The sequence below is a fragment of the Cynara cardunculus genome, assembly GCF_001531365.2.
Source record: "Cynara cardunculus var. scolymus isolate 2C chromosome LG 6, CcrdV1, whole genome shotgun sequence".
In the NCBI taxonomy this organism is placed as follows: Eukaryota; Viridiplantae; Streptophyta; class Magnoliopsida; order Asterales; family Asteraceae; genus Cynara; species Cynara cardunculus.
The window spans coordinates 1,395,516-1,408,242 of NC_037533.1; the positions used below are offsets into that span (position 1 = coordinate 1,395,516).

At 34.3% G+C, this 12,727-nt stretch overlaps 1 protein-coding gene across 1 annotated transcript; it reads left to right on the forward strand.

The window, feature by feature from the left end:
• Nucleotides 1–378: 378 nt before the first annotated feature.
• On the forward strand, nucleotides 379–10,841 carry LOC112514407 (phosphoenolpyruvate carboxykinase (ATP)-like). The gene is made up of 13 exons (XM_025120869.1): nucleotides 379–478; nucleotides 571–860; nucleotides 965–1,149; nucleotides 1,296–1,449; nucleotides 1,835–1,919; nucleotides 6,838–6,938; nucleotides 7,179–7,477; nucleotides 8,409–8,582; nucleotides 8,668–8,733; nucleotides 9,230–9,408; nucleotides 9,489–9,658; nucleotides 9,992–10,160; nucleotides 10,369–10,841. Exons 2-13 carry the CDS (start codon nucleotides 586–588, stop codon nucleotides 10,510–10,512), a joined length of 2,001 nt encoding a protein of 666 aa, XP_024976637.1. The 5' UTR covers nucleotides 379–478; nucleotides 571–585; the 3' UTR covers nucleotides 10,513–10,841.
• Nucleotides 10,842–12,727: the final 1,886 nt, after the last annotated feature.

Consider the following 12,727-nt stretch of genomic DNA (forward strand, 5'->3'; position numbering starts at 1 on the left):
TACCGGGTAAGACTCTCTATCATTTTCATTGTTCTTACTTGGTAAGATTCTTGGTCCTTCTCATATTTATCCGATAAATACTTACTAATTAAATGTTTAGTAAACGACCCTTAAGATGCGAAACCATGGGGTTGAAATATATATTACTTTCCTTAAATTTGAGCATATCTAGGATATTTTTTAATTTTAATTTTAATTTTAATTTTAATTTAATTTAATTTTATTTTATTTTCCCTTTATCCGATGCTTACATAAATAGTAATAAGAAAAGCAATTAACTAACTATGGTTAAGTTAACTGTAGTTTAGGATAACACTTGTCAACTGAAATCTCCTATAAAAAGCCCATTCCTGCCTTGGTGTCAGACATATCTTCCATCACCTCCATTTTCATCAATCAAATTCCTACGTTACATATCCAAATTTGACGTTGATCTACGTCACTTCATCTCATCTTCTCTCCGATTTTCCGATCACCGGTAAGTTTTATTGCTTTTTATGGTAATTCATGTGTATATTGTGTGAGTGTGTGTGTCTGTGGTTTCAATATGATCATTGATTGTTGGTGCAGACATAGATCGTGAAAATGGCGTCACAAGGGACGGAGAACGGGGAATTTAGCTTTCCTAGAACGCCGAAAGGACGGAACGGACTTCCGAAGATTCAGACGCATGGCAAAAAGGAAGACCAGATCTGTCATGACGATAGTGGACCGCCGGTAAAAGCTCAGACGATCGACGAACTGCATTCACTTCAGAAGAAGAGATCTGTTCCGACTACGCCGATCAAAGGCGGAACTCAGCCAGCTTTTAATGCTGTTTCCGAAGAAGAACGCCAGAAACAGCAGCTTCAATCGATTAGGTTTTATTGTGCTTCACTTTCCGTCAATTATACTTTAGTCTTAAAATTTTACTGCTAGTTTTGGTACTGGAAAGAAAAATTAAATTGCTAATTTTGGTAATTAGTGCATCGTTGGCTTCGTTAACGAGGGAAACGGGGCCGAAGGTGGTGAGGGGAGATCCGGATCGGAAACCTGAAACTCCGAGAGCTCACGTGACTCACCAACACCATCACGTGCACGCTCCTACTCTGAGTACCAGTGATAGTTCTCTCAAGTTCACCCATATCCTCTACAACCTATCCCCTGCTGGTACATATTCCATGATCTTCGTTTTTTTGTGCCATATAAATGAACCAATAAAAAGAACACAATAATTAATCGGTGAAAACAACTACTCGATCAGGTGAAATGCTTATTTTGATCATCTATGTTCTGCATTTTTGTAAATTATACAGAACTTTACGAGCAAGCCATAAAGTATGAGAAAGGATCGTTCATAACATCTAGTGGTGCTTTAGCCACGCTCTCTGGTGCGAAAACTGGGCGATCACCGAGGGATAAACGCGTTGTCAGAGACGAGACAACCGAAGATGAACTTTGGTGGGGAAAGTAAGTTCACCAGGCCTAACCAAACCCCTTTTCTAAAGAAAATTTACCTTTCAAAATTAGGTGAAAACAAGGGATAAATCACATAAAATAATGATGTGTTTTGTACTCGTAGGAGGGAGACTACTTTACACTACCAAAAAAAATGGTTTATCCAACATTTTAAGAAGCTTGTAGAATACTTTTTTAAATAAATTTGTCCACTTAAACTTTTTATAACGTTATTTAAAAAAATGTCTCTAAAAATGTTATACAAGTTTATAATATTTAAACATCTTTTACGTTGTAAATCTGAATTTGTTGAAGTGATATGTTATATTTTTCTGTAATTTATTAAAATTTCACTTGGTTGATGATGGTGAAATTTTGAATGTTTGCCTAAAAACAGGGGGTCTCCAAATATTGAGATGGATGAACACACTTTCTTGGTGAACAGAGAAAGAGCTGTGGATTACTTGTGCTCGCTTGATAAGGTCATTTCATCCTTTTCTTTATTCCAAAAGCATGAACCTACCTTTTCTCTCTCTCTCTCTCTCTCTCTCTATATATATATATATATATATATATATATATATATATATAAAAAGAGCGATAAAATGAAAACCACCAACATTTGTAAAACCTTACAAATCACCTTCATACATCGATTTCATTGTTTAATCTTATGAAAATTTTTCATAAAATTATTTAATTTTGTAAAATTATTTCATATAATAATTTTTTTTAATGAATTTGTTTCATATATGATTATAAAATTGTTTCATATAATATTTAATAAAATTTTAATGAAATTGTTTCATGTAGTTTCTATAATTAAAATAATAAAGATGATAATATCCATGATTAACACCCTCCACAATAAAAATGGTTAATCAACCTTTTATATTTACAAAAGAAATAAACAAAATGAAAAATTATGATTGGTTGAACGAGGTTTTCACGATTTTTATAAATTGAGTGGTTTTTATTTTAACGTTCTTCTATATATATATATATATATATATATATTGCAGAATTGACACTTTTATAGATCTCACCGACAATATAAAAGGTGGGAGAAATTCTTTTATGTTTCATTTTATTCAAGCTTCTTCTTAGATATGTTATAATCACTAAAGTAATCGTGAAAAGACAAAATAAAAGTTCAACACCATATCTACGGATGCTATGAGGACTTTGTTATATAACCCTCATTGAATAGACTAATCTGACGGAATTAGTGACCAGAAACCATTTTTAAAGTAAAATGTAGAAAGTAGGGACGATAGTTGTAGTTATTAAAGTTTATGGGCTATTTTCGAAGATTGGTGTAAACCATATGGACCAAAATTGTAGTTTACTCATAACCAAATGACTCGCTATTCACTTTTTAAACCATTTTTTGCCAACTGCTAAAATTTTATATACGTTTTGTAATTTGCAAAATGTATTTTTTTTAATTAAATATGATTTTGGGTAGGTTGGCTTGCGTGATGACGCACCACCATAATTATATTTTAATATAAAAAGTTAGGAAATAAACATTTGCAACGTTTTGGCTATTTTAAGATAATCGAGACAAGTGGTTAGAAAGTGAATAAGGGAAAGTGGCTTCGCTATTTTGGGGAATTATCAGTCGAACTTAGTAAATTCTACGTGAAGGTTTAAGTAAAAATGACATGTATGTAGACTTTACCTCTATTAAAAAATAAAAAATTTGTTTCCTTGAAATCCCCAAAATATTTCTAGCAGCTAAATGTTGCAAGTAGTTTTCCAGGAAGCTTGGGATCTTGGAGATCATAAAATGGTTTTCAACTCCATTTTAATACCTATAAAATGTATTAGGCCCAGGGATGGTTTTTGGTATAACATTAGGGGTGCCATATTATGAGTGTCCCTACCCGAAGTAGTTTTCAATAATTCTGACTCTTAAATATGTTATTACGATGATTTGATGTGTGCCACCGTAGGATATGGTGTGAAAAACTGAGAGGTTATTATAATATATCAAAGCTTAAACTTACGTTTTGATGGTTAACAATGATTGAACACTAAAACCTAAATGTAAATTATTGAAATCAGAGGTTTATATAATATATTTATAATCTTAATTTTAATAGTTTTTATCTTATTTTATGTTATAGTAATTATTTTATGTCACAATTAAAAAATTTCATCTGTAATTATAGCAGATCAAATTCGTCTAGTCATGTGGATAATTAGACCACACGATTTGTAACTTGCAAAGAGATGGTCAAATTGAATAAAAATAGGAGGGACCCACAAGAAAACCTGTTCAACACCAGTTTTGAATGGATGAGTTGTTAATGTCAAATTTCCCTTAAAAAAGTGTCTTCTCCTTAAAAATCGGACATTTATAAACAAATACATCAGTTTCACCAATCTTGGGCAATCTTCATGTGCTGCACTACTTTTTTAGGGATATACTTATAACGCCTTGTCACACACGTGTATAAACACATTTCATGGGTATAAAGTGGGGTTTTTTTTTGAAAACGATAAGATATTAATGCATTGAAAACAACAAGAAACCAACCTTAAAATTGTAGTGATACATTATATGTTAGTATATGGATATATGTTATACGTTATATCGTCTCGAGGGATTTTTTTGAAGTTTTTTTGTTTATTTCGAGAGACTTTTTTGGTTTTTTGTTGTCTTCGAGGGACATATTCGGTTATTTGGTCGATATCCCTTGTTCCTAATATATTGTAGCACCCCTTAAAGCTTAATATATGCACCTTTCATACCTAAAAAAATTCTACTTACAAAAAATAAATCGAGCAAGTGCAGGAATCCTACTTAGGCCTTCATAGGTTCCCCCTGAACATATATTAGAAGGGGCTGATTCAAATAAGACGACTAAATGTCGTGAAAAGGTTATAAGAGAAAGCTAAAATTCATATGCAAATTATTGATAAAATCCAAATTTTTTATTCGAAGATGTATATGTAAATAAATGTTATAAATTATTCATACGAGTTTACGTATATATTTTCAAATAGAAACCTTTGATTAATTTTTATTTCTTATTTTCTCATAATATTATTAAACTTATTATTTGAACCTCCCATTATTATAAGATACAAATAGGGACTATTTATGCCATTAACATTATATTAGGTTTTATTAATAACACAATATTTTAAGTTCCAACAAGTTTAATGACATTTTGGTGTATAAATTGAAAATGAAGCCTCTAGTTGGCCTCAAGATCCCCGTTCCAATTGCTAAAACCAGTGACTTGATGGTTTAGTTATTCAATCCAATGATTCCAGGCCTTTAACCACAATTCCACAAAGTATACATGATTTGTCCTTATTTTCAAAATCTTATTTGTATTTGAGTATTTTGTTTTTTAATTAAATAATAGTTGTTGCAAATTAGTTATTTGTCTTTTAACTCTATATCTTTCTTTCATATGTTATTTAAATGACTCTTGTGTTTATTAAAAAAATTAGTATAATTTTTTGAAAATTATCTAAATTGTGAAGTTGCTTGTGTATTTAATAATCAAAAATTTAGACGGTTACTATATAAAATAATATTTGTTCTCCCAAAAAGTTTTGTTCCTTTTATATCCACTGATCAAGTAAATACATATTAGCAGAAAGAGAAGATAAACATGAATTAAATAAAATAATGTTGTGTCTTCACTTGATTCATGAGACGGGTCACAGAAAACAAACAGTAAATTTTAGGTTATTTGCTCTATTTGCTATCTGGACCTCTCTATTAACTTTCTTTCACATACATCATCACATTCACTTTTTTATATTTCCAATATACTCTAAATTGATCTGATCCAACACCCTTGAAATATTTTCTAGGAGTGATTTTCAATTGTATTGATTTTTTGTTGTCTCAATTATTTTATATGAATTAATTGACTGATTGCCTACCACTTGCTACTTCAATTCTAGTTGACTTTAGAATACCTTATTTTCTTATGGGGCCGTCTTATGACATGTGATAGATTATCAAAAGCTTTACTTTTTCCACAAAATTTGCTTCATTTTGATGATATACCCTTGTAGACCATTTTTTTTAGTTTCATGGTTAGTTTTTCATTAAGTCATGTATGAATAAAAGTTTGTGTGGATTAATCTGTAAATATAGATCGGGAAGGTTTTTGTTTTGGAAGTTTTTTTTATGTATATAATATTTATTTAGGAGGGTTTTTCATAGATAAAAGGAGCGTGTTTTTTAATTGGGAGGGACAAGTCTGGAAAAAACTTGGTTGTTTGCATAAAGCTTCCCCTTGAAGCTTATTGAATAAGCCACTTTTTTATCATTAAGCCACCACCAACCATAAGCCGAGTCCCATTAAGCTCATTAAGCTACTAACAAACACGTCATAAGCCTTTGACAGCATAGAACAATATAGAGCCATGTAGGTTTAGATGACATGGTCTTCTTTGTGACTTGCTCTATGTCTCCTGAGGGCATACTTGTAGTTTGTTTCTAAAATCTAGCCTAAGAAATATTGTTTTGGTAGATCCTTTTCCAAAGCTAGGACTAAAATCTAGAAAGGTAACATTGGTAGGCATTGCTTTAGTTCCGAAAAGAGGACAAACTGTTATTCTATCTTTCAAAATAGCTCGGGATAACCATAAGAGTTCAACTCCTAATATTTATCGACTTAGGTGATGCGCCTTAAGTTTGTTTATCAAGCATATAAACCCCAGACCTAAAAGTGGCATGCTTTCATGGACCCGTTTCCACGCTCATGAACAAGCCAAAAGATCAGCAATGTCGGTATGTCACTGGCTTCCTTTATCATGGTCAGCACAACAATGTAACTGAATGACCTCAAAAACTGAATTGAAGAATCTAACCCTTTAGTGTATTTCTAAGTTTTTATGGGAGGAGCAGGGTATTTTGAACTAGGGGCATACTGTCCTGGGTCAGATGAAGGTCATTGAGCTAAAAATAAATTTAGAAGGCCATGCTCTTAATTGAAAACTCATTTGAAATCATTTATCCAAAGGACCCTGATGATGGATCAATGAGAGAGTTTTAGGTATATAATCTTAAATGAGATTTTAATTAAATCCATGATCTTCTCATGAGTATAAAGCCATTTTTTCTTTGATAGGTCTAGAGGTCATGAATTTAATTAAAAGCTCATTTAAGGTCATATCCCGAAATGACCTCGTTGAGCACCTACATAGAATCATTAACAGACTTGACCACATAAGCATGGCAGTTTTGTACTAATTCTTGCAGCCGATCAGTTCAAGTTCAAGATTAACTATAGCAACTGGAATTGGATTCTTTGGCTTTTGGTTGTTACCAACTATGTTTCTTTGTTCCTAGATTGCAGTAACAATTCTATCAAGGAGTCTATAGAAGTTACTGATATTATGTGTTTGTCTCGCGATTCGCAGGTTTACGTGAACGATCAGTTTCTCAACTGGGATCCAGTACATCGTATCAAAGTCCGTATTGTATCTGCCAGAGCTTATCACTCATTGTTCATGCATAACATGTAAGTATATACACAAAAATGAGGTTCTTAATGGGACTATTTTGGTCAATAATCTTAAATGAGAATTTTATAAACAACATAACCTTCTGAAAACTTTAGTGGCATTTTTTACATATGGAAGTGACATCTCAACATTGTCAGAAGGTTATAGATTAAAAAGAAAATTGTGAGAAGTTCATTCGATCGTTGGACCTGTTTTAATGCTAGCTTTGAGCATAAGAGTAACATGGTAAATGGCAGGTGCATCCGACCGACTCCTGAAGAGCTGGAAGAATTTGGTACTCCGGATTTTACAATATACAATGCTGGGATGTTCCCTTGTAACCGTTACACTCATTATATGACGTCCTCCACAAGTATCGATCTCAATCTTGGTAGGAGGGAGATGGTCATCCTTGGAACCCAATATGCGGGTGAGATGAAGAAAGGTCTTTTCGGTGTGATGCATTATCTCATGCCTAAACGCCAAATCCTCTCCCTACACTCCGGTTGCAATATGGGGAAAGATGGTGATGTAGCACTCTTCTTTGGATTATCAGGTATACACATCAACTGCTTTTGTTTTTCAAGTCGGGGGCCTTAACAGAGACAATATCTCTACCCTTTGGATAGAGATTAAGGTCTGCAAACATCCTAATCTGCAGAGCCTACCTTTGTGTGGGATATTCTGGGGTTATTTTGTATATAGGTCAAGTGTTTGCTTCAAACGTCTAACGTATATTTAATGGCTTGCTTAGATTAAATCGTATTGTATATGTTGTTGGTAGTACCATAGACGTTATGGGTTTGAACCCCTTCTTTTCTTGAGTATTCGTGGAGTCCCATATCAACTAGACTTGGACCACTTCTCATCGGTATATGTTGGAACCTCTACATCTCTCTGAAGGGCTCTTTTGAAGAGTTATCTAATAGCGTTTCACATATTCTCACATGATATTTGGGCCAATGTTTACCATTTTAGGGACTTGACACTCTGGGAAATTTGTAGTTGTTTAGCTCCCTCTTGACACTCTAGGGGAATATGTGCATGTCTAGTGTACATTAGAAAGGGTGAGTTAAAGTCCCACACTAGGAGTGAGTAATAAAATGGCATTCTGTATATTCTCATATGGTATGAGTCAAGGTCTATCACTATAAGGGCTCAACTCTGGGGCAATCTGTCATGTCTAGCCTACATTTGACGGGGCGTGTTAGAGTCCCAAATCAACTAGACTTTGATCATTTATCCTCAATATATGTTGGTGCCTTCGTTCTCCACCTAAAGGCTTTTTTGTAGAGTAATCTCGTTATTGGCAAGACTTGGGAACATTAAAGTTTGGGTTAAAAAAATTAGGGTATTTTTTTTATAGTTGTCGACTGTGGGCGTTTTATCCCCTAGTTTGGTTGTGGATCCGTCCCTGAATCTAATGGTGTTCCACCTGCTAGTGGTTTCTGAACTTATAGTTTCCTTTTGAATACATTTGCACGTAGGTACGGGCAAGACCACACTGTCCACGGATCACAACAGATATCTAATTGGAGACGATGAGCACTGTTGGAGTGAAAACGGTGTGTCAAATATCGAAGGCGGTTGCTATGCCAAGTGTATTGATCTATCAAGGGAGAAGGAACCTGATATCTTCAATGCCATCAAGTTCGGGACAGGTGAAAAGATTATTTCGAATGACCCGTCCCTTTTTCCAAATCTGATTACATGTCAATAACATCTTCTTCTTCTTGTTTATGGCAGTGATGGAAAATGTAGTGTTTGATGAGCATACCCGAGAGGTCGATTATTCAGACAAATCTGTAACAGGTAAACAAAATTACATCAACTAGACTTGGACCTTTCTACTTCAATACATGTTAAAACCCCCTTTCTCCGCAGGAGCTCTTTTAAAGAGTAATCTGACACACAAATATATAATATGGTATCGGAGCCAAGGTCCACCTCTAGGACATTTGTGTCTGGGACTCAATGCACTTGACATTTGTGCTCATCTGGAATCCCATATTGGCTAGACTTGGACCTTTCTACTTCTAACATATGTCGGAACCTTTCTTCCTCAAGCCCTCTTTTAGTTAGTAATCTGACACGGTTCCACATATCTAAGATGGTATTAGAGCCCAGTACATCTCTGAGGCTCGACATTCTAGGGCATCTATATTCATCTAGTAAGGGGAGATGTTGGAATCACACGTCAGCTAGACTTGGGCATTTCCACTTCAATAGATGTTGGAACCCCATCACATATCAATAGGAACTCTTAGAAATTCAAAATTTTATACTGATTATTGAAGTCAATTTGTAGAGAACACCCGGGCGGCATATCCTATAGAATACATACCAAATGCTAAGATACCGTGTGTCGGGCCTCATCCGAAGAACGTCATCCTGCTAGCTTGTGACGCGTTTGGCGTGCTCCCGCCTGTGAGCAAGCTAAACTTAGCTCAAACCATGTATCATTTTATAAGTGGTTACACTGCTCTGGTATGTTCTATTTCGTGCGTTATCTGGTTTTCATCAATATTTTTTTCTATAAATTCTCACGAGTTTCTCGACTTTTTTAGGTGGCTGGAACAGAAGACGGAATCAAGGAGCCACAGGCAACATTTTCAGCCTGTTTTGGTGCAGCATTTATAATGCTTCATCCAACCAAGTATGCAGCCATGTTGGCTGAAAAGATGAAAAAGCATGGTGCAACCGGATGGCTTGTTAACACCGGTTGGTCAGGTGGAAGGTATATCGGTACTCCTTAGTTATCACATAAACAGTTGGACTGGTACGCAGCACAGGACATGACCTAAGTGGAACGAAAATGCATTTTTTTTTAATTTGAACCAAAACAAATGGAACAAAAATCAGAGAAATAGGAACAAGATTATTAAATTATTAAACACCCATCTCAAATTAAAAACCTTAGAAACCTTCTGAAATTCTTTCATCGGCCTACCTCACTCTCAAGTGTTAAGTCTTGTCTTGTTCGCATACCAAACGCACCCATATGGAACAATAAGGTCGTATTTTCTGAATTCTTATATGCAATACTATCTGTTCCCATATATATATACAGTTATGGATCGGGTAAGCGTATAAAGTTGGCATACACTCGGAAAATCATTGATGCAATTCATTCTGGGAGCCTTTTGGAAGCAGAGTACACCAAGACCGAGATTTTTGGGCTTGAAATCCCAACTGCGATTGAAGGTGTTCCTTCGGAGATTCTTGATCCTGCAAACACGGTAAGCGTTACATTATATATACCTATATAGGAGGCATAATCAAATGAGAACGTAAGAAGTGTGACAAGCAATAATCATGTGTTTGTGAAACAATGAATGTGAAAATACAACATGTACTTTTACATGTATTGTTTGACAAATGACATGATTACTGCTTTTCACAGTTAGAAATGGAGATTTATATAATTATGGGATATGTTTGTTGTAGTGGCCGGACAAGAAGGCACACTTGGAAACACTAACCAAGTTGGGAGGATTGTTCAAGAAGAACTTTGAGGTGTTCTTGAACTACAAGATTGGATCAGACAACAATCTCGCTGATGAAATCTTGGCTGCTGGTCCAAACTTTTGATATCCCAATTTCATCATCATCATATAAATAAGATCATATATATATATATATATATATAGAGAGAGAGAGAGAGAGAGAGAGGGGGAACACCTTGAAAAAACTCCAAAAATTGAAAAACTGAGGAACACTTTGATAAGTTTCCATCTGGATGATATGCAAATGTGGATACAAGTAATTGAAATTGTTTGTTGGTTAACATAAACATGCACACGTGCATACTACACAAATGGCTTACAGATTACCTGTATGCACGTATGCATATCGTCCAGATGAACGGTTACCATGGTATTCCTCAGTTTTTCATTTTTTTTTTTTTGAGGTTTTCCCTTCAACCTCCCCCTCTCTCTATATATGTGTATGTATGTGTGTGAGTATATATATATATATATATATATATATATATATATATATATTGTAATCCACAAATTCCTAGTAATGGTGACTAGAAACTCTAGGTTACTTTGGATTTGAGAAATATGTTGAGTTGATTTCATATAACTTCCAAGAGGAAGGAGTGAGTTGTATTTTCATGAGTGGACTTCTATCCAACACTGTATTTATATGAATTTTGATGTAATCTTCTATATATAGTTTCAAATCCTTCCTACAACTTGCTTTTTCCAGTTATTAAAGGGAAATATGAGTTCCTATTTTTATATAAAAAAAGTAGAGTAAACTACGTTTTTCGTCTTAGTGGCTTGTCGGAAATCGTTATTTGCTTTTAAAATTATGGTTTTTGTCCTCGAGGTATACGTTTCATTGTTCTTTTGTCTATATGCTTTACAATTTACTATTGTTTTTGTTCCAGTGGTTTATAATTTATTATTGTTTTAATATATCAGATGAGCAAAGTTAATTTTCTTCTCAAAATACTTGGGGGAAAAAATTTTGACTAAAAAAATTCGTAAGAAAACTCAGAACTCGTTCTTTGTTCTACTAATTTTCTTTATTAACCGGTTTAAGCTATTGTTCAGTTGATTCCCTTTAGTTTGAGTATGAACATAAGTTTGATTCATTACCCGATTTTCGTTAGCTTTTATTTTTATTGTCTTTCCATTATTTTTTTAGTCTTTTGAATAAAATCATTCTAAATTGATGATTTCTCATAGCTAGGTCATAGTTTAGAACAAATTCGTGTTTTTAGTCCATCATCTCCTTGTGATTGAGCCGTATGCTCCATTTCCCGTACGCTTGCGGTAGAAGTTTGAAATATCATCACATCAATACTCAATAGACTCGATAACAACTTGATAGAAACCAAATTTTGCTAGCATGTATATGAGCAACTTCAAACAAAAAACCATTTTTGATCTGAGTTAAGAGTGAACAATTATGACTTCATGAAATGTTGCACAAGTTATTACTTGATAAATCTAGATAACTGCTTGATAAAAACCCAAATTTTACGAGCATGTAAATTTATAAAAATAAGCAAATAAAAAAAAATCTTGATCCGAGTTACGAACAATGGCTTCATGAAAATTACATGATGTATGCTCAATAGAACTTGATTAGACATGGGAATGAGACTCGTCCCATTGAAGAATCCGGTGTACCGCCCCGACAGGACCAGGGTTTCCCCACAAACTCGGGGGATGGGGAAGGGGATCCCTGAAAGTTAAAAACCAGGGATGAGGATGGGGCTGAGTAATGTGGTCCCCCTCCCCGTATCTTAAATATGTTACATGTATGTTATTAAATATATTAGTTATAAGGAACTAGATTTAATATCTTTTAAATTTAGAAATATTACTTAGACCTTTCTTCTTATATACAATTTGTCTAAGTTGTCTTACTTTTTTTAGATAAAAAAACGTTGAGAGCCGAAAACGTTTGATCAAACTATTACGTATGATGTTGTGATTTTGTTCATGTCTGCATATTTGATACTCCATAAAAGCAAAATTCTGGAAATACGTGACATTTAAACATGGACCATTATTGATCGATTGTGGTGTTTAACACATTTGATTTAAAATACTTCACGTAAACAAGGAAAAATTTTGTGATTCCCCGTCGTTGCAGATCCCCGTTCTCCGTTGGGACGGGGATGGGGATGTGATCGTATTCCGTGGTTAGAACGGGGATAGAGATTGAGGTTTCTCCCCATCCCCGTCATGTTCCCATGCCTAAACACAATAGTTGCTCAATGGTTACTTGATAGAAATCCAAATTTTCCGGCATGTAGATTGAAAAAGAATAAACATCTTAAAAA

Coding starts and splice junctions, on each gene's coding strand:
- LOC112514407 (XM_025120869.1), top strand. CDS start 586: ATGGCGTCACAAGGGACGGAGAACGGGGAATTTAGCTTTCCTAGAACG. Junction 6,939..7,178: donor TCATTGTTCATGCATAACAT/GTAAGTATATAC, acceptor GGTAAATGGCAG/GTGCATCCGACCGACTCCTG. Junction 7,478..8,408: donor ACTCTTCTTTGGATTATCAG/GTATACACATCA, acceptor ATTTGCACGTAG/GTACGGGCAAGACCACACTG.